The following is a 24,110-nucleotide window of genomic DNA, read 5'->3' as shown; positions in this document are numbered from 1 at the left end:
AGGCACCAAAACAGAACTGCACATATTGCAAAATAAGCCCAACATTTTTACCCAGGGAACAAAGCCCCAAAAAACCCATTTTAACACAGTTTCAACGTTTTTAGGAAATCTGTATCTTTTTTAGATTAATTTTATTAGATTTTAGTACAAACAGTCTAATTTACAATAAAAACAATATACAACCAAAGATAAGAAAACAGAAGAGAAAAATAGAACTAATAACGTAATAAGGCTCTCCCTCAGTCTGAATCCGGATTGCAATTAAAAGAAAAGATAGATTATTCTTTTATTCCAGATCCAACTAAATAATTCTAGTAAGATTACTAGTAACCGTAGCCTCAGATTACTACACCGTCAGATTTCTTATTGCTCCAATCTTTAAACAACAACAAAAATTCAATTGACTCTAGCACCCATTTGGGCTAATTTAAGTCCAATAAATTAAACAATCCAGATTGAGGCTGCTCTAACTGCCCCGGCTCAGTGCTAGGGAATTCTGGGAACTGTAGTTCTGTGAGACATTTAACCTTCTCTGTCAGGGAGAGCTCTGGTTGCACAATAAACTACAATTCCCAGGATTCCCTAGCATTCAGCCAGGGAAGTTAAAGCGGTCTCAAACTGGATTATTTCAGCAGTGTGTTTTCGACCTCAGCAACCTTAACAATCCATTCCTCCATCTGCATCTGCATCTCTTTGTCTTGGCTGAAGGCTATGGAATTCTGGGAGTTGGAGTTTGTGGTGGGCCCCACAAAAACTCCAACTCCCAGAATTCCATAGCAAAGAGCCAAAGAGTTAAAGCGGTGCCAAACTGGGTTATTCCTCCAGTGTGGTTGCTGCCTAAGAGTCTATTGCATGTGACCAAACAGCCCTGTCAATGCAGAAGATGTTCTCCAGGGCCCTGCCCCTTCTTTCTGCCATATTAACCAATAGGCCTGCAAAGAAGGAACTGGTTTGTGACTGGCTCCTTCTGGCAAGAAGCCCGTGTTGACTGGAGTCATCGTTGACAGTGCTTCATTTGTAGAGAGAGAAACAGAGCAAGCCTCCTTGGGGCTCTCTGGGGTGAAGCCTCGCGGGGCACTGAGGGTCCCATTGGAAAAGCTTAGGACCTCAAGGATAGGATCCAATGGTCCAAAGCACACTGCAGAAATAACCCACTTGGAGGCCGCTTCGACTGCCCTGGCTCAGGGCTAGCTAAGGAGGATCCTGGGGATTGTAGTTGATTGTGGCAGCAGAGCTCTTTCTGGCAGAGAAGGCTCCATGCCTCGGAGAACTACACTTCCCAGAATCCCCTAGCACTGAGCCAGGGCAGTTCAGGCGCCCTCAGAGCGTGTGCCTTGGACCTCGACGGTGAGCTTCCCAGGTGCTCCCGGGCGCCGCCGGCGTCGCGGCTGCGGCTGCTGCTGCTGTTATTGTGGGCCACCCCTCCTCCTCCTCCTCCTCCTCCTCCTCCTCCTCCTCCTCCTCTTGTCGGCAGCCTCAGAGGGAAGAGGGGAGGCCGCACAAAAGGCCCGCACGAAGCCACAAAACGAATGAATGGCCCTTTCTCCGAACTAGGTGCCAGCCGCAGATGGAGGCGCAACGCCAGGAACGACCTCTGCTAGAGCCCCAAACGACCCGCCAGGATACGGACACCATGCCTCCCTCTCCCTGGTTCCGCAGCGGCCTCTTCCTTCCACACAGCCGCCGCCGCCGCCGCCATACCTTCCCCGGTGGCCGTCCCCAGGAGCCTCCCTCCCACCCGGCGCCATGTTGGCGGCGAAGGGGGTCCCGCTCCCTCCTCTCCCCCTCCTGACTCACCTTGGGCCCCTCGGTGGCTCCCCAGCACCGCCAGCGACAGCAGCGTCAGCGCCGCCAGCCCAAGGGGACACGGCACGGGGAAGAAGGAAGGGCCAGAAGGGCGGGGAGCTGCGCCAGACCGACCCCCCGCCATGGCCACAAGACCCGGCTCACAGACACACAGAGACGGCGCTGGCGACGGCAGCGGCGGCGGCGCGAGACAACCAGACACTAAGCGCCAGCGAGCGAGCGAGAGAGAGAGAGAGGAGGGGCGGGGCTAGAGAAAAAGAAGAAGGAGACCCAGCCCAGGTTTTAAAGGGGAGGCGGCGCTGAGGGGAGGATTAAAGGGGAGGAGTTGTGTTTTGCCGACCAAAAATGAAACCCCTGTGCGGGGCTGGATGACCAAAGCAAAGGGGGGGGGGTGTCATGTGGACGTCAGTGCGCGTGCGCGACAGCGGGAGGGAGACAACGTGCCTCTATAGCTGTTGAGGGGTTTCTAGGTCCTCCTCCTCCTCCAGTGCAACTCTATGGTCAACCTTAACCAAAAGTGGCACTGAAGGGCCTAGCAGAGAGAACACTCCACTAGGCCTTTGTAGCTCCTCCTATGGTCAGTGTCTGTCAGATGTTTACCATAGAGTTGCACTGGAGGACCTAGAGATTCCTAGAGAGGTGGGTTTTTGTTATTTGGGGGTTTTCCATATTCACAGGGGTCTTGTGCCCTCAGCCCCAGCGAATATAGAGGGACAAGAGTACTTGCTATGGGTGACTAGAGGCGGCCAGGTGGGCTCCATAAGGCCTCTCTACGGTTGAGGTCACCTGGTGCGGTTGCTCACGGTGTCACCCCCTCATTGACCTCCTCCCGTTTCGCACCATACAGAATCCTTCGCCATGCTCCCTTTTTTGCGCTAATGTTACTCTTATATCGTAATTCCCATCTACCACCAAATGCAACGCTGATAGTTGTGAGGTAAACAACCAGCAAAAGTAAAAACTATATCTTCAAGTTACAATGTCATATGCATAACCTTAATGTATTTACATACACTTAGTGAAGATTAGTTAAAATGTAAGGTTTTTTAAAAGAAATTTTAATTTTAAAAACATTCTGGGTTCCCTCCTGTCTTCTCCCAGCGAGGTTCACCTCACTCCCTCCGTCTCTTAAAGCACTTTGAAGAGATACAGGCAAGTTCGTGCTTTTTGGTCCTGCTCAAAATGGAGGGCATTTTGGAATTCACCCTCCTGGACACGACGCTGAAATGCAGGGCAAGTCCAGGAAAAAGGAGGACGTCTCTGCTCAGCCTGTGTGCAAAGGGCAGCGGGAAATCGCTGTCGCAGATGCAAGGCGTGGAGATGATTTAAATAATAAACCAGGAGCATATTCTACACTGTAGAAATAACGCAGTTCAATACCACTTTAGCTGCTGTAGCCCAGTGCTATGGAGTTCTGGGAATTATAGTTTTATGGAATACATTAGTGTGGTGTAGCGGTGTAATTAAACCCACTGGGTGAGCTTGTCACACTCTCTCAGCCTCAGAGGAAGGCAATGGAAACCCTCTCTCTGAAGGAACTTGCCAAGTTCGCCTTAGGGTCATCATAAGTTGTAAATGACTTAAGAGATATTTAAGATATTTCCTCACAGAGCCCTACAAATCCCAGGATTCTGTGGCACTGAGCCATGACGGTTAACGCACTGCCAAAGTGTGTTATTTCTGCAATACTGAATGTTGTTGTTGTGTGCCTTCACACAACATTTTGGACGTATGGCACCCAAAGGCAAACCTTTCATTTGGGTTTTCTTAGCAGGATTGGTTCAGATTTAGACCTCAGTTATCTGGTTCAGTTCATAATCATGCATGTCAAGGGCTCGAATGGGTTACTTCCATTGTGTAAATTAACAATCACAAGTACAGTCCCGTAAGTGGAATTTTCATACTGTTTCACAATGCTTTTTAATGAAGTCAGTTCACGCATTCCTTTGTTATCTAAAGGGTTTGGCTCCAGCAGCTTTCTCCATACGGGATTAATTTTAACAGGCAACTGTATGTGTAAAGTGACTTGATTAAAAAGTGTTGTACTCAAGGTGACATGAAAGTTGCCAGTGCTTCTAACTGATGTTGCCCAACACAAGTAGAAGTTGGACAATGAGTCCCAGAATCCCCTAAATAACATAGTGTCTATGCTATCTAGGGGATTCTAGGAGTTGTAGGCAAAACATTAACTTTCCCAAGCTCTGAATGCCAGTCGTAAACTGACGTTAGCACTCCACAGCTGGAGATCATGGATGTATAAAGAAAATCAGGATGGTCTCTGGTGTAGGAAAATCCAGTGATGGTATATGTATGTGTGAAGCCAGCTGTTCTGTTTAGCATTCAGATAATCATATTTATTACGCTTTTCCCATTTTTATAGTGGAACTAATTCTGCTGTCTGGATGATACTCTTTTCAACATGTGCTTGCACATTGAGCTGGGTATGGAGGACAATAGAGGGCACTACTTATAGATGCAAGGCTTTCATCATGTTTAAGGTGGATACTGGGATGTGATGTGGGCACTAGGGCTGCATCTGCATTGCAGAAATAATCCAGTTTAACACCACCTCAACTGCCATGGCTCAATGCTATCGAATTCTGGGAATTCTAGTTTGTTGTGGCACTGGAGCTCTCTGACAAAGAAGGTCAAATGTCTCATGCACCTAAAACTCCCAGAATTCCATGGCATTGAGCCATGATGGTTAAAGTGGTGTCAAACTGGATTATGTCTGCAGTGCAGATGCAGTTTAGAAGACAGTTTACTGCTTTCAGAGCTTGGTGACAGTGGTGGCGGGACCCAGTGTACACTTTAATTGCACTGCCTGTGCTGGGGATAGCTTAGTCTTAGTGTAAAAATACTGTATTTCTTTCCTATTAGCTTGGGCAAGCTTACATTTCCAGTAAAATCACAGGAGGTTGAAGGCCTCCCCCTCCTCTCATATGCATGGATTAAAAAGTTATTTTTTTAAATGCTTCCTGCACTGCTGGCCTTGTATGAAATCCAGACACAATGACACTGGATACCCCTAAGTCTGAACAGCTATTTTCAGATCCCAGCGTTTTAAACCAGGTGCAGGATCTTTCTAAAGGCAGGGCATCAGAGCAGTGTAGGCATGTCTCTGAGAGCTGTCTTTTAGCTCCTGATGCTGATGGCTCCCTAGAGGTATATCTGATATCCAGGTGGGATTGTGGTTAAAATGTGTCTCATTGTAATAAAGAAAGCGATTGAGCTCTGTTTCTCCTTTCTACCATGGTACACATGCGCTGTGGTACTGGTCCCTTGGGAAGTATGTGTGCTGTTGGAGCAGTTGCATTCCAGACTTCAAGAAAATCCCCCATCTTAAATTCTTTCTGGAGGCTCAGCTCATGATTCACTTGTGGAATTTCTAGTCTGCATGCGTGCGTGCGCTTGGACAGAGTTACGCCAGGCCTCTGAAAGCTAAAGGCAAGGAGAGCATGTCCAGCTGCAGAGTCCTTGCCAAGAGATGTACCGACTACAGATAAAGGATGGCTGGAAGTAATGTTGGATTGCAACTCTGGAGATCAGGGTTTGATATCCGGCTTGGCCATGAAACCCACTGTGTGACCTTGGGCGAGTCACATGCTCTCAGCCTCAGGGGAAGGCAATGGCAAACCTCTTCTGAGCAAATCTTGCCAAGAAAATACCATGTTAGGGTCGCTATGAGTCAGAAACAACTTGGAGACACATAACAACAAACGAACAAAATGGGGCAAAAATGAGGGAAGCCAATGGTTTTGATAAATTTATCCAAACAGATTTGTTCTCCCTCCTTACATTGTGGTTGCAAAGGCATCAGCCCACATCCACAAGACTTTTGAATAAGCCAGGAATAGTGTTGATGAGAATGTAAACTGGATCATGGTTGATGAAATATGCAGTGGGTCTCCCTACAGAATTGTGGCAGTGGTCAGAGAGGCCAGAGTTTTGCCACAGCCCATTTTTCCAAGCTGAAATGGAAGACAAAGCCAATTATTCCTTCTTCGGGTTGCCAGAACATGGTACAGAAGTGGCCCTGGGGTTTTCAAAAGCTATGCCAATGGAGTGCAAGTTCTGGCAGGTTCTGCCAGGCTGGCAGGGCTTCAGGTACATTCTTGGTGGCAAGACTGCATGCCTTCCATCTGAGAACCAGCCTAGCTTCCTATGGAAGGGCTCATTGACAGAAGGCTGGCGACCAAGTGAACTGGCTGCAACAACTGTGCACCTATGAAATCTCAAGTTTTCTAGGGCCTATATCATGGAGGGGGTTGGACTTTTTGTTGTTGTTTGTTTTGGAGTGGCTGTGGCAGTACTGGAAATCTTACACCTCCTGCTTGGTGAAAACGGTAGACAGTTCCCCAGCTATGGGTGGAGTGGGAGACAGGAAGAAACAAAGCATGAAAAAGGTGGAGTGTTTGGGTCTCTAAACACTCAGTGGTCAAGTTAGTCCTGCCTGTCATTTTAAGAAAAAGCCATTGTCTCACAGAAGAAGGATGAAATAAATTGAAAGTGTGAGTTTGCTCAATAAAGTTATAATAGTATTGCAGGTGACTGAGAATACAGTTCCCTACATCCTATTCAGAAATCCGTCCCACTGCAACCAGTGGCGCTTACTCTCAGGTAAGGAGATATAGAACTGAAGATTAATTAATAAGCCATTTTGTAGAAGCAGTAGGCCTACCCTGCTACTACTAGTAGGTATTCCCTAAGGGCCAGCATGGTGTAGTGGTTTGAGTATTGGACTACGAATCTGAAAATGAGGGTATGAATCCCCACTTGGCCATGGAAACCCACTGGGTGATCTTGGGCAAGTCACACACTTTCAACCTTAGAAAACCCCATGATATGTCTGCCTTCAGGTTGCAGGAACTCAGAAAATGACACAAGGTTCACAACAACAACAAGGTGTACCCTTCTGCCAAAATGACCAACACAGTGTATTAGAGCTGCATCAGGATGTTGAAAACCAGGTTCTAGTCTTTACTGGGCTGTTAAATTCAATGGGTTACCTTGGAGTAATCCATTGGATTTGAACAGAAGAGGAATTTAATCAGAAAGGGAACATAATACATGACATGAGAAGAATACATGGAAGAAGAACAATATGCAGATGAACCCCAAGTTCTGGAAAATGAAGTAAAAGCAGCATTTCAAGCAAGTGGGAAGAATAAATTACCAGGAACAGATGACATACTAATAGAATTGCTGCAGTGTACAGAGGTAGAATCGACTTTAGTTCTAACTAAAATCTTCCAACAAATATGGAAACAAAACAGTGTCCACAGATTGGAAACAATAACTATATATTCCCATATCTAAAAAAGGACACAAAAGATTGCAGCAACTACCAGACCATTGCATTAATCTCCCATGCAAGCAAAGTAATGCTTAAAATTATCCAGCAGAGACTCCTACCATATGTGGAGTGAGAAAGTGCAGAGGTGCAAGCTGGATTCAGGAAAGGAAAAGGCACTAGGAATCACATTACGAACATACAATGGATAATGACATGCACTAGGGAATTACAGAAGAAAATCAGCATGTGCTTCATAGACTACAGCAAAGCTTTTGATGGCATAGATCAGTGGTTCCCAACCTTCCTAATGCCGCAACCCTTTAATACAGTTCCTCATGCTGTGGTGACCCAAACCCATGAAATTATTTTCGTTGCTACTTCATAACTGTAATTAAATAGGTGTTTTCCAATGGTCTTAGGCAACCCCCCATTCGACCCACAAAGGAGTCCCAACTCACAGGTTGGGAACCACTGGCATAGATCGTGAAAAACTATGGAGTGATTGTAAAGAAATGGGTGCCCCATTGTACTTGGTTGTCCTGATGCAAAAACTGTATTCAGGAGGCTACCACCAGAACTGAATATGAAAAAAAAACAGAATGGTTCCTAATCAGAAAGGAGGTCAGACAAGGTTGTATTCTATCACTCTATCTATTCAAACTATATGCAGAAAATATCATACGCAGAGCAGGTTTGGACACAGAGGAAGGAGGAATGCAGACTGGAGGAAGGAATATCAATAAACTAAGATATGCAGATGACACCATATTACTAACAGAAAACATCAAAGACGTAAAATAATTACTAAAGAAAGTCAGAGAGGAAAGTGCTAAGTAGGGCAGGCCTGTTTTTGAACATTAAAATACCAAAAATAATCACCACAGAGGAGTTACAGGAATTCAAGGTAGACGACAAGTAAATTGAAATATTTAAAGATTTACCATGCCTTGGATCCATCACTGATTAGAAGGGGGACTGCAGTGAAGAAATCAGAAGACCAGGATTGGCAGATATGAATGAAATAGGCAAGATCTAAACATGCAGAGATAACAAGCTGAACACCAAATTCACGATTGCTCAGACCATTGATTTTCTCATCACTATGTATGGAGGTGAAAGCTGGTCAGTAAAGAAAGCCAATAGAAAGAAAATCAACTAATTTTAGCTCCCTTTCAAGCGAAGGTGCTAGATTTAAACTTAAGAAGATGAGAGAAGGAAACTCATACTTGTGTATCTATACAGTATCTCATCCATAAGTATAGCACCATGTATGTCCTGTGGAACAAATATTTAAAAAAAAAACACAAACCTATCTACATTCAAAGCACATATATCCTTTACCTTTAGGTTTTGAAACCTAGAGGGCCTATATGTAAGAAGAGGGATGGGACAGAGGTTCAGTAAGTAAAGACACTTAATTTCCCTGTCAGGCTTAGGATTGTGAGCAATTTGATTTTATCCAATAGGTTACTTCCATTTTGGGTACCTTCTAATGTTTTGCAACATTACTGGAATCAGCAATGGGAAGCAGGGAATCACATATTTCAGGAAATGTCATTGCACCATCTGGATTTTTATCAGAGATTCAGACGAGAGGATCATTTCATCAATATTTTTGGCTAATATTCTTTAGTTTCTGCCTGGCTTCCCCCCCCCCCCCCTTTTTTTTTTTTTTTTTTTTTTTTTTGTCCTATTTGCTGCTGTTATCAACAGGAAACTCCTACATTCTAGCTGAAGTGAATTGACTGATAAGGGCTTGGGTGATGCAGTGCATTATGAGTCAATGGTATGTTCTGTTTATACAGTGAACTTTATAGTAATTTCCGAGGCCTGCAAGTGTAACTTGCTAATTAAAAAGCTATGTACAAACTGCCTTTCAAAAAAGAAAAAGGTGAACTCTGCATCAAAGCTAGAGTCTGCAGCCTGAGTTCATTTTGCAAATTTGTGGCATTTATTGTCTCTGCATCATTTATTCTGCTAAAATTGGTGTGAATAACCTTTAGGAGCTGTTTTGGACCAACATTTTCACAATTTCTTATTCTTAACCATGTATGATTGTGTGAAAGTAGTTCAAATCCCCCAGCCGAGTCACTGATCCTCCTAAGGCTACTTGTTTTATGACAAAATGTCAGAAAAACTGTAGGAACTGAACTAACTTGATTCCTTAGATTTTTACTAGATACCTGAACATATGTGACAACAATTTATGTATCTGGTAAATTATTAACATCATAGTGAGACATATGTACTAGGGCTGATTTACACATCTTAGCTATGGATACATGGTGTCTTGAGGTATCACATATTTGTCTCACTGTGTACCCCAGTGACTCAATTGACTAGTTTATGAAATGTGTACTGGTATGTGCTGCTTGATTTTTTCCAGTTGCATTGCAAGGGGACTAAATGAACCATGGATCAAATGTGTGTTTTAGTGTGACATCTGAGTTCGGCAGGAGCCTCACCCTCCTTTCAGTCATAAAACTGGTCCCAAACTGGTTTTTTTCCTCTGGCTTTTGAGAGAAAAACAAGCCAGAGTATCACTTCCTACTGGGTTAGGATATCACACTAAACCAGGTGTAGACAATTATGGCTGGTCCAGGGGGTACAGTTGTTTTTGTAAACACATGCATGGTTCTACTTCTCCTGAAATTTTGCTTTTTATTGGCTTTTTTTTTTATTTTGCTAAGACTGGAAATGACAGGGAAGTTCATTTCTGGTGTTGAAAAAATATGCCTAAGCCTCCCCCCTCCAAAAAACACATCTAGTTTGCTTTAGAGAACTGGGGCTTTAGGGTGGGTGGGCGGCTTCCAAGACCATTTGTCTCCTTATTTTAAGGCAATTTTTGGGGGGGCTGGTGACAGGGTTGGTCTGGGGATAGTGCATGACCTGTAAATGTGGGTGAAAGCCATATACACACCATATATTGCCCACCATGCCTAAAGAAACCACAAAGTATAAATCCATGAGTTTATTAAGCAACCATTGCTATAAATGAGAGCTAGCTGCCCTACATGCTCATCCACAGCAAGCCAGAGTTCCTGAGGATGCTGGCTTATTATGACTTCTGAACAGGATATGTGTTTTTGTAGGCTTGGAGAACCAAACACTAAAGTGGGCATGCAACTATATTGCAGATGTTGGTAAACACATTATGTAGAAAAATTTATACATGCTGTAGAGCTGTGAAATTTGCACTTCAGTACCCATCACAGGAGCACAATTGCTGTGCTAAATCAGAGCTGTCCTCCTTTTTAACCTAAATTTCTTTTCCTGTAGGTCGGCATGCTTCTGCTTGTATGAGCACCAGTGGCTATGGAGACAAGAGGGTTTCTATCAGTTCCATATTTAGCTTTGTCTGACTTGTCCCTGAATTTACAGTCTGCACAGAAGGGCTCTCTTCCAGTACATGGAATGATTTATATTTACTTTCTCCCAATCAGAGCTGTTTTGAATACACAAAATTATTAGGCACATGTGTTATTGGTTTGCATCTGCAAACTTCTGATTAAAATAAAGATACCGCAGAGCTTCTGTGCCAATGATGGATACTGGGGGAGGACACAGCATTGCTAGCAAAAGGTGTAGGGAGAAGGCCTGGAGGGGCAAATGCACTGATATATACCCACAAGTTTCTCTGTCTTTTCAACATGCTCTCTTACAGTTCAGTCCCATGTCTAGGAGCTGGAAAATTGATTGGGTCCTTAATACACACATATTTCTCCACCGCCACCCACAACTTAATAAAACATCCAGAGAGAGCCACGTGGAACTTAGCTTCCTATCTAATAAAAATAAAATACAGAGCTAGTTGTACTATTTTGGACACACATTTCTTGATAGCCAATAGCTTGCAGACTGCAAACTGCTGGCTGTAAAACCATGGAGCTGTTGCACTCTTCAGAGCACAAACATAAATCTGATGCTTCACTACCAAATGTCTGTTAGTGTGATGAGCATTTCTTCCCTTTCCCAGTGCAGCCTTCTGTACCACTGGAATACCTTCTTCTTCTCCTTGTTTTGCTGATGGAAAAAGTAGTTCTGTCAGCAGCCATGCTAGCTGGGGGATTCTAGTTGTACAATAGTCTAAAAGCTAACTTTTCCAAGTTCTATTTAGACCTGTCTGAAAGAAGAGCCTCGGTTCAAACCACTGGTCTCTAATTGTATTTTATCTCTATACTAACTGAAAAGAGGTTTTCATTGATTTAGACTGAAGACTTTCCCAGCTTTACATACAGATCCCAGAAATTTAACCTGAGATATTCTGTATGCTAATTGTATGATCTCTCACTAACAAGTCATTGCTCTTGTGACAGCAATAACAAGCTTTCCTCCCCAGATCCCTTGTTTGGGATTTCTTTTCCTTACAGAGAGAATTGACAGAACAAATATGAGTCACTGTTCAAAAGAGTTAGGATCCCAATCTTATGCCACATATGCTCCAATTTGCACTTTCATGTATGAGACAGGAAAAAATCTGGATTTGTTGTAAGTGGATAGTTGAGGAATTATAGCCAATGTTGGTTCCTTGAGTAATAGATTTGAAAGATACACATATTTATGCATATCTGCAAACAGATCTGTAGGATACACATATTTGCAAAAACATGCCTATCATGTTTACACTATACCTTTTTAGGTGTATATATAACACATGAAGATAAAACAAAATCCACAATAGTGATGCCTTTATTGGCCAACCTAAGTGCATAAAACATATAATGGAAGTTTTTGAAGCTCTCCATGTTTCTTCATCAAAGGATGTTTTTTAAAAAAAACCATACAGGACAAAAAAAAGAAAGGCTGTTGGAGACACAGGCCTCCATTTTGTATCACAGAATCATAAGAGTTGGAAAAGATCTCAAGGACCATCCAGTCCAAACCCATTCTGCCATGCAGGAACTCACAATCAAATCAATCCCGACAGATGGTCATCCAGCCTCTGTTTAAAAGTGGTCACAGTATTCCAGGTGAAGCCTGACCAAAGCAGACTAAATTGGCACTATTGCTTCCCTGCCTTGATCCAGACACTACTATTGATGCAGCCTAGAATCGCACTTGCTGTTTTAGCTGCCGCATCATACTCTTAATGAAATGCATAGATATAGGATGGGGGACAACTTGCTTAAGGAGACTACATGTGAAAGAGATCTAGAAGTCCGAAAAGACCACAAGTTGAATATGAGTCAACAGTCTGATGCAGCAGCTAAAAACGCCAATACTATTTTAGTCTGCATCAGTAGAAGTATAGTGTTTAGATCAAGGGAAGTAATAGTGCCACTCTATTCTGCTTTGGTCAGGCCTCACCTGGAATACTGTGTCCAGTTCTGGGCACCACGATTCAAAAAGGATGTTGACAAATTGGAGTGTGTCCAAAGGAGGGCAACCAAAACGGTGAAGGGCCTGGAAACCATGCCTTATGAGGAAAGGCTTAGGGAGCTGGGTATGCTTAGCCTGGAAAAGAGATGGCTAAGAGGTGATATGGTAGCCCTGTTTAAGTATTTGAAGGGGTGTCACATTGAGGATGGAGCAAGCTTGTTTTCTGCTGTTCCAGAGAGTAGAACATGGAACAATGGATACAAGATTCAGGAACAGAGATACTAGTTCAACATTAGGAGGAACTTCCTGACAGTAAGAGCTGTTCGACAGTGGAACACACTCCATCGGCATGTGGTAGGCTCTTTCTTTGGAAGTCTTTAAACAGAGGCTGGATAGCCATCTGTCAGGGATGTTTTGATTGTGTGATCCTGCATGACAGAATGGAATTGGTCTGGATGGTCCTTGAGGTCTCTTCCAACTCTATGATTCTATGTTCATCTTGTGGTCTACTAGGACCCCTAGATCCCTTCCACATACACTGTTGTTACATATCAGAAGTTGTTTCTGTTGTAGTTCAGGTGGTAAAGAGGGGTTGCAGTGCAGACAAAGGCCATTCCTTTTCTTGACCATATGGAAACCAACCAAGATGAAAGGCATTAAAATTTAAACTGTATTAGCAGCAGTAAAGTAACTCCTCTTGGGGTTCAGTAACTCCTCTTGGGATGTCGCTTGCCTTTTAAGTCACAGGCCCTTTTCTTGGGCAGACAACACTGCATTTCTCAAGAAGTCTCTTTTGTGGCTTTTATCTTGTTGTACGGCCAATGTGGCCACCCATGAATACATAATAAGTACATCAAAAATATGTTTATTGGAACAGAATTTTCTGGACTTACTTCCATTTCCTGGAGGTGTATGAAGGATTGGGAGACAGATGAGATGTTGTTGTTGCTGGTGTGTGCCTTCAAGTTCTCTGGGGTTTTCTGGGCAATGAGTTCAGAGGGGGATTACCTTTGCCTTCCTCTAAGGCTGAAAGAGTATAACATGCCCAAGGTCTCCCAGTGGGTTTCCATGGCTGTATAGGGATTAGATTCTTGGTCTCCGGCTGTCCTAGTCCAACACTCAAACCACTACACCACACTGGTTCTCAGGTGACATTCAGTCACTCAAAAAATCAGTCAATCAATAGAGGTGCAACAATAGGTTATGGCAAATCCCAAAGATCTAAACCTATGGTCAATAGGAATTATGTGTTCAGATTCCAGTTCAGGTATAGGCTATCACTGGTCAGATCTCTCTCGCTCAGGAAATACTGTAGTTGGCAAAGTGTATTAGCCCACCATTTGTTTTACTAGTTCACCTGCCTAAACATTCCTGTTAGACACTGAAAGAAAGAGGGGACTCAGTTGCTGCAACATCTCTTTAGGGAATTTTTGCCTGCTGGAGGTGAGCAGACAAACAACTACAAGGAAATAGTTAAGGTTCCATTGGCCTTAAAGGATTATAAAGCATCCTGTAAATGGATTTGCTGCTTTGTCTCCCTCCCCCACAATTTCTTAAGTTCTTTTTTCTCCCTTGCCCTTTAATCTTTTTTCTTCCCTGGTGCCCTTCACCCTTAGTGAACATCTCATTGCCTCCTGTTAATGGTTTTCTCCTGAAACAAAGCCCTGTAATTTAAACTGTGAAAGACCCTGAGTAGAGGTATTTCCCTGTAATTCTGTCCCCTCTCTTGACATATTTGCATAAGCACAGGGTTTCATATGCAAAATAAAACGCTTTTGCAAAATGATGTGACTTATTTATTTTTTTCCTGGTGCATATTTAATAAATATAAAAACCCTTTCTGTGCAAAATAATGACATTTGAAAAGCAACCTTGGAGTCTTCTTGGTGAAATGAGATTACAAGTTTTCCACCCAGGTTTACTCAGTTGCCTTGCCATGGGTACATTATGTGCAAGTATAAATGCTTCTGAACAGTTTAAGACAAGAAGGTTAATTTCCTGGAGATGAAAAAGACAGTTTGAAGGTGAACTGAATAAACTGCCATATATCTTCCCATATCTTTCCCATGAATGCTTGATGTCTTCAGTTTTATCTTTGGATACTCTTAAAACCCACTCTTGGGAATGGTTAGAATATTGCAGCCCTTCCGTCCCTCCCACAGTCTTTCAAGACTGGTTGTCTTCCATGTTACTGTTGTGTGCCTTCAGATAATTTCTGATGTATGGCAACCCTAAGACGGCCTTATCCCAGGGTTTGCATGGCAAGATTTGTTCAGAGGGGGCTTGCCCTTGCCTTCCTCTAAGACTGAGACAGTGGGGCTTGCCCAAAGTCACCCAGTTGGTTTCCATGGCTAAGTGAGGAGTCGGACACTAGAGTCCTAGTCCAACACTCAAACCACTACAACACACTGTCTTCTCTCTTCTACATACAGGTCATCACCTTTGCAAGCTATTGATGTGCACATTAGGCCAAGTGTTTGAAAGACGAACTTTGTGCAGCCCATCCCTGGAGCTGGAAGCATTTTGGACTGGGACTCTTATTGTGCTTGGATTCATATACATGGTGTGTGGGTCATGTCAGTGTTCCAACCCATGCACATCATGCCCCCCAAGACAGTTAAAGTACCAAGTTCAAACCAGCCCTTCTTTCAAACTGTAAGCCCCACACTTTGGTCATGAAGGGTCATCTTCCCACCATGATACTCATTATTTAAAGGCCTTTGCTTTCTATTCAACCTGGCTTTCCTTAAAATCTAGTGCATTTGTAATTATGCAAAAATTGATGCCAGTTGTTTGAATCTAACCCAGATATTTTGGGGAACACATAAATTGTTTCTCAAGTACAAGCAGAATATGCCAGAGAGCTACTGCAATCACTGCTTAACCATAATTTGTTGTTTTAACTTTAGTCAATCTGAAAGGTCCAAGCCAACCGTGGCTTAGTTTTGGAGCTAAATCCTGATGGTGAGAGATATAGATCAGCAAAATAAATTTGTCAGTCATCTTTGAAAGTACAGAGAGGGATTCTGCCTTAATCATGGTTTTCTTGGTGTAGCTTTTGAGTTTAGTTTATGCCATTTATATTCCAGCTTTCTCCCATGACTGACTGAAGGCAACATACAGGGGCTTCCCTGGCAGTCTCCTACTAAAGTTCTGCTCAATGAGGCTGCTCTATTGCAGAGTGGAACCAGGACTTAAAGCAAAGGAGTTGCAACATGCTTCGATTAGCAGGGATGGTGACCTGCCCCACTCAGAAGCTGGGAAAACTAGTTACTTTTGGGGACTACAGCTCCCAATAGTCCTCCTGTCCCCGGGGTAAGTAGCATTAACAAGAAACTTTCCCAAGCTCTGATCTCCCCTTCCCAGTTCCCTCGGAGTGTAACTGCAATCTATACAGTAAGAAGGTCTGAAGATTGGGAGAAAGTGGGAAAAGGAATGTAGCAGCATCTTTATGACTAACTGGTTTTTATTTTAGCATGAGCTTTCATGGATGTAAATCCTTCTCTGTACTGCATCTGGAGTTTATAGCCACAAAAACTGCCACATTCTTTCTCTCTCCCTCTCTCTTCCTCCTTTTTATGTGTGATTTTGGGTTATCCCTCTTGTAATGCAAGACATATTGAGGTGGCTTGGCCTTGAATGGGCAATTAAGATCTATTAACATTTCAAAAAACTTCCTCTTGTTGAAGAACTGTTAGAACTGGTTGGATACTATAACTCAAAACAGTTGCCTTTGTAGGTTTTCCTTTGAGGCTTACCTGTGGAGATGGTTACATCCTGCACTTCAAATTCACCAGTACACACCAGTGAGGTTCCTACACCACTAGCCTTCAGCTCGTACTATATGAAAGCACCTGATGCAGGGAACTTTCCAAAGCAAAGTTGGTCTGGATTTGATCCATGAGTACACGGGAGAGGCCACCTTGAAACCCCATGCATACTGCTCTTGGGTTCAGCCATGGCAGACAGCATTGCCACCACTGAACTTTCTTCTCCTTCCTTCTTCAATATAGCCATCTGTGCTGCCAAAAAGCAAACTCCAAGAGATTTCCCAGCTCTCTCCAGACAATTCTGGGGTGCAGTGGCAAAGAAGGGCTCTCCCTACCCTAGTTCTACCAGATTCCAGCATTCTGCCCACAGATCCTGACCTATGCGTGGCCAACATGACTACCTATATATTTTGTATGCCACCACTCCCGGTGCCTTCATAGCTCTGCAAACCGCTGGGATATATATGCATTCCTGTCTCAAACTGCTCTGGCACGCAACCTGTGCACACATGTGCATATGGTCTGATCATGTTCTAGCACGTAGGTGCCTCCTAATCTGCATTCCCCCTTGCTTGTATACATACAGGCATGCAAACAGGGATATAACACATACAAGTGGATCTTACAGACCCAATATTTTTTTAGAAAAGAAAGAAAGAAAGAAATAGAAAGACAGACAGACAGAGGAGCTTATGAATGACCCTTAATTGATGTTTCCAAGGCAGCACCCCTTTGGGCAGAGCAGCTGTGCTCTTTCCAAGCATGATCCCTCCCATTTTTCAGGCGTTGGTGGCGAGACCGACTGGCGTCAGGTTACAGATCCAGGGGGTATTTATATTAATGTATGTTCTGGGAGAGAGAGGGGGGGAGGGTGGTTGGTGCTCCCCCGCCCTTTCATTGCTAGAGAAAACAAATTAAGGAGGCCTGAAGCATGTCATCTGTTCTGTGAAATTTCCCTGCAAAGGATCAATCCCAGTCCTGAGGGCTCAAGCCCAAATCCTCTTGGCCAGATTTCAGGCTTGCTTGCTTGGTGCTCTGTCAGCCCCACTGACCCGGGTCAGGAAGGCCAGGGGCTGGAAAGTGAAGTGGGAGGTGGGTGACCTTGAACTTTCTTGCTGAGCCAGTGAATCAGAAACTCAATCTCTTGGTCCCAGAGCTGGTCCCCGCAGGTTAGGCGTTTTGTTTGGGTTTGTCGAAGGAGCTGCTGAGCTTTTTCAGTGTCTTTTTAATCCTTAAAGCTGTGAGTCTGGCCGGCGGGCTCTGGAACCAGCATTCTTTCATGATCTTAGCCAAGGCAGACAAAGTCTGGGAAAAGCAGAGGGAGAGTGTGAGAGAAGAAAATATTACTGTCATGTAGAAACAAAGTCTAGCCATATCATTCTATGGAACTAGAATCCCACCACCCCATACCATTGGTTAAGCTGGCTAGGATTGATGAGAGTTATAATTCAACAACATCTAGGAGACAAACACTCCTTTGTCCTGCATCTCTTGTAGAGAGCATGCTGGTCTAGCTGTACCCAAAGTCTCGCTCAGCATCTACAGCTTTCAGTGGCTTCAAGAAAGGACTTTCCTCTTTCATTTCATAAGGACATGAAAAAAGAAGTTCCGGGGGAAAAGAAAATGATGCACATAGCCGTGTGTGCAGCCAGGAAGCTAAGTTACGCAAGATCCTCTCCAAAGGGAGGGTGAGGAAGGGAAAAATTAATAATATTGCATGACAGTCAATTTGACAGTTTGAAGTTTATTCCCTGACCCCTTCTTCTCTGAAGTTCCAGACTGGTTGGAGGAGTTTTATCTCTGTAGACAAAGAGTTGATGTGAGCAGCATTTTTTTAAAAAAAAGTTTAGTGAGCTGGATGAAAGTTGGATGAGTTAGTGATGTTTCTAAGGCACTGGGCCATCTATAGACCTATCCATTATTTCTCAGGGGAAATCTCTTTAGAAGACTTTTAAAGCACTTAAGCAAGACTTAAGGAGGGAACAGACCATGGCAGCCCCTGCAGCTGACCCTTGCCTTTCAAGTCAAAGCCTGCATGTGTACTGTGGGCATGTGGGGCAGGACTAGGGTACTGTTTGCCCTAGAGGTGGGGTGGTGGGACTCTAGGGACAAAAGTTTCTGCAGTTCTTTAGCATTGCTATAATGGAGCTACCTTGTGGGAGCCATGCTTTTCCAGTCTCTGTAAGAGTGTGGCGAGTGTCTGACAGACATATTCACTGTGAATGCATCCTCAGACCATGTGAATGTACAGACCATGCCGATAGGATGAAGAAGTGAGTACTTCCGTTTGAAGATCGGGGAAGGGGATTTGGGATGGCGGAAAAGGTGCTATCTGGCAGCACCATACTTCAGGCAGAATCCTGTTGCTGGTGCTATCAGGAAAGGAAGAGGAATGAAACCAAATTGCTGGACACAGGGAGCAGGGAATGTGTGACCCTCCAATGCTGTTGGTCTCCAAGACCTTTCCATCATAGTAGCCAATGGGGGAAGAATGTAACCAGAGGTTTGCAAATTTGTAATCCTTGCTTTAATATTAGGGCATGTTCAGAAGTCATGGCAAGCTGGAATTCTTGGGAATCATTCCTGCTTGCACTGGGGTGATGCTCTGGCTTATTTCTTCACCAAACAAGCAACCTATGAAAACCTGGTCATAGCTCCCTAATGTACCGCTATCCGTCTCTTAGCAGATGAATTGGAAGCTGCATTCTATTAGGAACTAGGTTCTCTGTAAGGTTTTGTAAGCTCACTGATCAAACAGTCGTGGTGGCAGTGGGTGTGTATTGCTAAATCTTTAAAGCAAATGCAGTAAAATAAATAAAGCTGAAATTCAGCTGGGAAATGTTAGCAGTTTGGGTGCGATCTACAGTTGCACAGATCTTGTAATTACAGTTGGCTGTAAGAATTGTCACCAATTCAGGCCAAGACTTGGAACAGAATGTGCATTGTTTCCTTCTTCCTTTGTGGATTAAGCAGACTGGAGAGCAGCAAACGTGGAAACTGCCTTCTGCAACCAGTTTTGGATTTTTTCCCTTTCATTTGATACACTGTTTGGAATGTTTTTTTACACCAGGTTTATGGACTTGCCAAAAAGGCTCAACTGTATGTGTGTATGTGTGTGTGTGTGTATGTGTGTGTGTGTATATATATATATATATATATATATATAGTATGTTGTTGTTTGGTGCTTTCAATTTGTTTCTGATTTATGGTGACTCAAGAGGTGAAACTCTCATGGGGTTTTCTTGGCAAGATATGTTCAAAAGGGCTTTCCTCTGAGGCTGAGAGAGTGTGACTTGCCCAAGCTTACTCAGTGGGTTTCTGTGACTGAGCAGGGATATGAACTCTGGCCTCCAGAGTCAGTCCAGTGCTCAAAGCACTACATCACACTGGCTCATCATATAATTGTACTGGTATATACTCTTAAGAATTAACAATATGCAAATGAACATCTTTAGCAGTTGGTGTGTGGCACTTATGGCAAACTGCTGGTGGCACAGTGCACTGGCAGGGCCCTGTTGGCAATTACATTTGTCCTGATGACTGAACCTGAGTATCCCAGCATTTGCCCTGGTGACTGGACATCCCAGCATAGACAGGGCTCATCCCAGTGCATACTTTCTTGAGGACTCTGGATCCTGCAGTGAATCTTTTTTTTAATTCTTTAATCTATTTCATGTTGAATTTGGCCAAGTTCTTTTTTTCTGGATTGCAGCTCCCAGACCCACCCATTCCTTATCCCCTCTTCCTGGTGTGAGTGGCACCAGAGACTGTCTTAGGCCAGAGTTCAGAATCCGCATTCAGTCTTGAAACATATTGGATGTTCTTAAGCCAGTCAACATCTCCTTCTCTAACTTAGCCTATATTATGGTGTTGTGAGGTGCTGGGATAAGACCATGTTAATCTTACCTGGACCTTCAAAGATGTTGAACTCCTGCCTGCCTGCTTGTATTTATATCTGACTTATAAGGTAAACCATGCTAAGAAGGAATGATGGGTGACTTAAACGAGAGAGGCTCAGTGGAGACTAGAATCTGGATCTCCTAAGTCCCAGTCCAGTGTCCTTAACTGCTATAACACACTGTCATAAAAGAGCAAAATTTTCTTCTAATGCTCCTTGCCTGCTAAATGCTTTTGTTTGAGCAAAGACCCAAGCAAGAGAAAAAGAGAACGTCTCAGAAACTCTGCTAAAGCTTTTCATTTCAGAATCCCTTGCCTATGAGGGTTGAGCTAACAGTGTCCAGAGTAAAAAATTTCTAACCCTTTATAGAGTATTTTTCAGTTTTTTTTAAAAAAATGGTCTTGTTAAACAATCACCTGCTAACTAGGAGTGTGCCTTGGCTTGTCAGCATGAAGAAAAGCCAGGTGGAATGGCCAAAATAATATACAGAAAACAAGAGTATTTTTTCTCTCTCTCCCACCCTCATGCATAGTTTCTTCTGCTGCTGTGGAGGGGTGAACTGCACTGCACTGGAGTCCTATCAAATGGCCACCCAAAGCCTTGGTTATCCTCCCTCTCACTTCTGAGATTCCACCAGGAACTGCCCACATGTGTTTATACTCTCTTTATCTTCACAGCTTTCTCTCTCCAAGGTGTTTCCTCTCTTCTCTCTTGCTTTGCTTCCTCCCTCTTTGGTGAAATCAATGCTGAGCTTTTCCCTATGACCTTTGCATTCAGTATCAAATTTTGCTTTGTGCCATCTGTGACTGCAGAAGCCATGCCTTAGAGAGCTGCCATTCTGTTATCGTACAAACTCAAGAGCTTTACTCTATGGCTGGTTTGCCAGATTCCAACTTGAAGAGCCACTCTGGCTATTGAAAATGAAGGCTTAAGTGGGAGATTCAGTGGCAACAGTGCCTTCAACCTCTTCCTTTTTCTGTTTGTACTTCTACTCGCTATCATATTGTCCCAGAGACAACGTGCTATAGCATCAGAGCATAAAGGCATAGAGTGGAAGACTAACAGAGAAAAAAGCAGAAGAATCTGGCTAAAATGTCTTTTGGCTATGTAGTGCTCTCAAAGCTATCATGTAAATCTCCTTATTGGAAATCCTGGAGCCCTTTCACACTGCAGAATTAACAACTATCATTACATTTTACGTACCATGGCTGCATCCTATGGAATCAGTGTTGTTGTTTGTGTTAGTTGATCAGAGGCACCAAAGGAACTCATTGGCTGAGAATTTAAATGTCCCTACCTAAACTGCCTATCCCAGGATTCCATGGGATGAAACAGTGGAATTCTGGGATTTAATGGCAGTTAAAGTAGAATCATGGCACTATAACTGTGGACTGGGAAAGGGCCCCTGGTTACTATTAAGGTTCTCTCTCGGTAAAAAAGGGGTCTCTCAAGTTTTTTCTTAGACTAGTAATATGGCTTTGACTTGGAGGTTCATGCCCACATGATTTTATGGAATGTTCCCTTTGGTCTAAGCAAGTGTGGGAACCATGCAGCCCTCTAAATCTTGTTTAATTGCATTTTCCAACATTCCTAACTGATTTTGAGTAATGGTGCATCCATATCTAGGGGGCCTCATGAGCCCCAACTCAACAAAATTAACACTAAGTGTTGACTTACCATACAGTAACTGATTCAGTATATCTACCATACTCTACTCAGTGGGGGACTAGCATTTGGTTTATTTCTTCCCAAGGACAGAGAAAAATGCCTCAGAGCCATTCCTGGCTAAATTGGTTCTGCCAGGAGTTCAGCAGCAACCTTTCCCCCTCCCACCCAATCACTTAGAAAGTGGTTCTTCCTGACTCTGCTGCTGCATCACTCACCTGGTCAGAGTACAGCCTGTTTGGGATGGTGGGCCTCTGCTGGTCAACACAGACCACTTTCTTCATTTCTTCAAAACTGGGATCGATTGGCACCATATCAAAGAAAGGAGGCTTGTAATCTTCCACAATCCCTGCAGGATAAAAAGATGGCGGTTGGAGTAGGGGACAAGAGATGTGAGATAAGAAATATCCAGATGTACTGTACATGGCATGCAGCCCCATTCTTTTATGCAATTGACACACTCTTAATTCATCTGCCAGCAAATGCAACATCCTTCCATCTGACAGTAGAGACCTGGTGAAGCTGTTGCCTTCTAAATGTTGCTGGAACTCTGTTTCTCAGCAGACGCAGCCAGCCTGGACAGTGAGGGAGCAGTAGGTCTGTCTACTTACTATCTTTCTGCAAGAAGGTAAAAAAACATTTTTATTCCAGCAAGCCTTTGAGAATTGATTTTTCAGGGGAAATTGATCATGCATAATGTACTGAATTTCTATTTGTTGTTGCTGTTATGGTTCTAATTTGTTTTAACTTGTTTCAAATTTTAAATGGTTTAATTTTTACACTTTTGTATGCTGTTAATTTGTAACTATGTTGGTAAGCTGTCTCAAGAACTAAATAGAGGAAAGGGTGAAATAATAATAATAATAATAATAATAATAATAATAATAATAATAATATATTTGACAGGTGGATATGCTGTCTGAGTTTGGAGGTCTTTAAACAGAGGCTGGATGGCCATCTGTCAGGTATGCTTTGACTGAGAGTTCCTGCATGGCAGGGGGTTGGACTGGATGGCCCTTGTGGTCTCTTCCAACTCTATAATTCTCTGATTCTCAAACAGCATTAAGGACCAATCTCTTCTAGCAGTCCTTTCCAGAAGGTTTTAAAAGTATGAGGTTTTAAATTATAAATTTATTATTTTAATATGTATACTTTTAAAACTGAAGCTTTTCTTTTTAACTGATTCTGTATTTTAAATTGGTGTTCATGTTTTAACTGTGTTATGTGTTCAGTTGTTACTGTATTCAGTCCGTTGTTTCCTGCCTCAACCCATAGGAAAAAATAAACAAGAACCTTTAAAGAATTCCCCAGTCTTGTGGTAGTCTCTGTCTCTCTCATAGGCCTCTATGCCACTGAGAAGAAACCAGTGGAAAGAGCAGAGACGCATTCTTTCTCCAGGGCAATGGCAGCTTCAGGTTTCCCTGTCAGTGAGGCAGTGCATCTGTTCTGACTTTTAGTCCAGACCTTAAAGGCTCAGTCCAAACTGTTGAGCCTATATTGGGAACAGCAATCATGGCCTAAGAAAACCCTATGCAATTCATGGGGTTGCCATAAGTCAACAGGCAACTTGAGGGCACATACGCACATGCATTCATCACCTTGAGCAGCTCCTTTAAAGTGTGGGCTGAGCTGTCTCATCCCACATAAATAAATTTTTGCTTTATGGCTATGACGACGTTACATCTGTCAACATATTTAAAATATGTGTGAATGTGGTTGCCCAATTTTTAATAAATGTTTTTTGTTAATGCTGCCTGATAAAAGGTACTCCTACATGTATTATTTTGATTTGGCTGGTTTGTTGCCTTTGTGAAGTGCTGAATTATTTTTTTTAGAGGCCTATATTTCCAAATGAAATACAGTTTGAACTGTTTCCTGTGTTTGGAAACACTCAGTGAAGATACAAACTGCGTCACACTGACAGCCAAAGGCACATGTGGCACCATTAAGGGGAAGAAAAGACTTCAAGGAGACTGAATGCACCAATTAATGTATACCAGGGCCTTTCCAGTTCTGTGAGCATCTGCCTAGCATTTTGTCAAGCCTCACACAAATACACTTTAAAATACAGATTAATCTCAGCAAATAATACATTTCTGACTACTTTTAATCAGTACTGAGGTACTTCCTTGGCTGTTTTTTGCAGCACATACCATGAAGGTGTTTAATTTTTGTGCCTATGGTTTTGGAGCAGCCTTCCACAACTTAGAATCTTCTGGATGGGTTGGACTGCAACACCCATCCTCCCCAGTCAGCACAGCCCTGGCTGCTATCCCCAGGCTGGGAGAGGTTGTAGGTTAGTGAGAAGCTGGGGAAACCAGTCGTTGTTTCTGTTAGTACTTCATAATTTTGCAGG

The 24,110-nt window shown here is 43.3% G+C and overlaps 2 protein-coding genes across 6 annotated transcripts in view; both read right to left on the bottom strand.

Annotated features, from left to right (window-relative positions):
• Window positions 1-1,997, bottom strand: part of LOC149322520 (activin receptor type-1B-like) — a 58,356-nt gene extending 56,359 nt beyond the window's left edge. Inside the window, exon 1 of one of the 2 annotated variants that reach the window (XM_089479051.1) lies at window positions 1,798-1,997. In XM_089479051.1, the coding sequence (XP_089335177.1) occupies window positions 1,798-1,930 (133 nt within the window). In that variant the 5' untranslated portion in view covers window positions 1,931-1,997. The remainder of the gene's footprint in view (window positions 1-1,797) is intronic. The other variant, XM_089479057.1, reaches the window with a different exon arrangement.
• Window positions 1,998-14,204: 12,207 nt separating this feature from the next.
• The window catches only part of LOC149322519 (activin receptor type-1-like), a 62,664-nt gene continuing 52,758 nt past the window's right edge, over window positions 14,205-24,110 (bottom strand). For 2 of the 4 annotated variants that reach the window (XM_089479041.1, XM_089479020.1), the window contains exons 9-10: window positions 21,973-22,103; window positions 14,205-17,496 (exon numbers count right to left, since the gene is read on the bottom strand). In XM_089479041.1, coding sequence (XP_089335167.1) covers window positions 17,362-17,496; window positions 21,973-22,103 — 266 coding nt within the window. In that variant the 3' untranslated portion in view covers window positions 14,205-17,361. Of the gene's footprint in view, window positions 17,497-21,972; window positions 22,104-22,125; window positions 22,373-24,110 lie in introns of those variants that run through there. The other 2 variants (XR_016271868.1, XM_089479028.1) reach the window with 2 other exon arrangements.

The sequence above is a fragment of the Sceloporus occidentalis genome, unplaced genomic scaffold (assembly GCF_023333645.1).
Source record: "Sceloporus occidentalis isolate IW3139 unplaced genomic scaffold, rSceOcc1.0.p SCAF_1, whole genome shotgun sequence".
Classification (NCBI taxonomy): Eukaryota; Metazoa; Chordata; class Lepidosauria; order Squamata; family Phrynosomatidae; genus Sceloporus; species Sceloporus occidentalis.
Note: the sequence above shows the minus strand (reverse complement) of the source record. Positions and strands in the feature narration are given on the sequence as shown.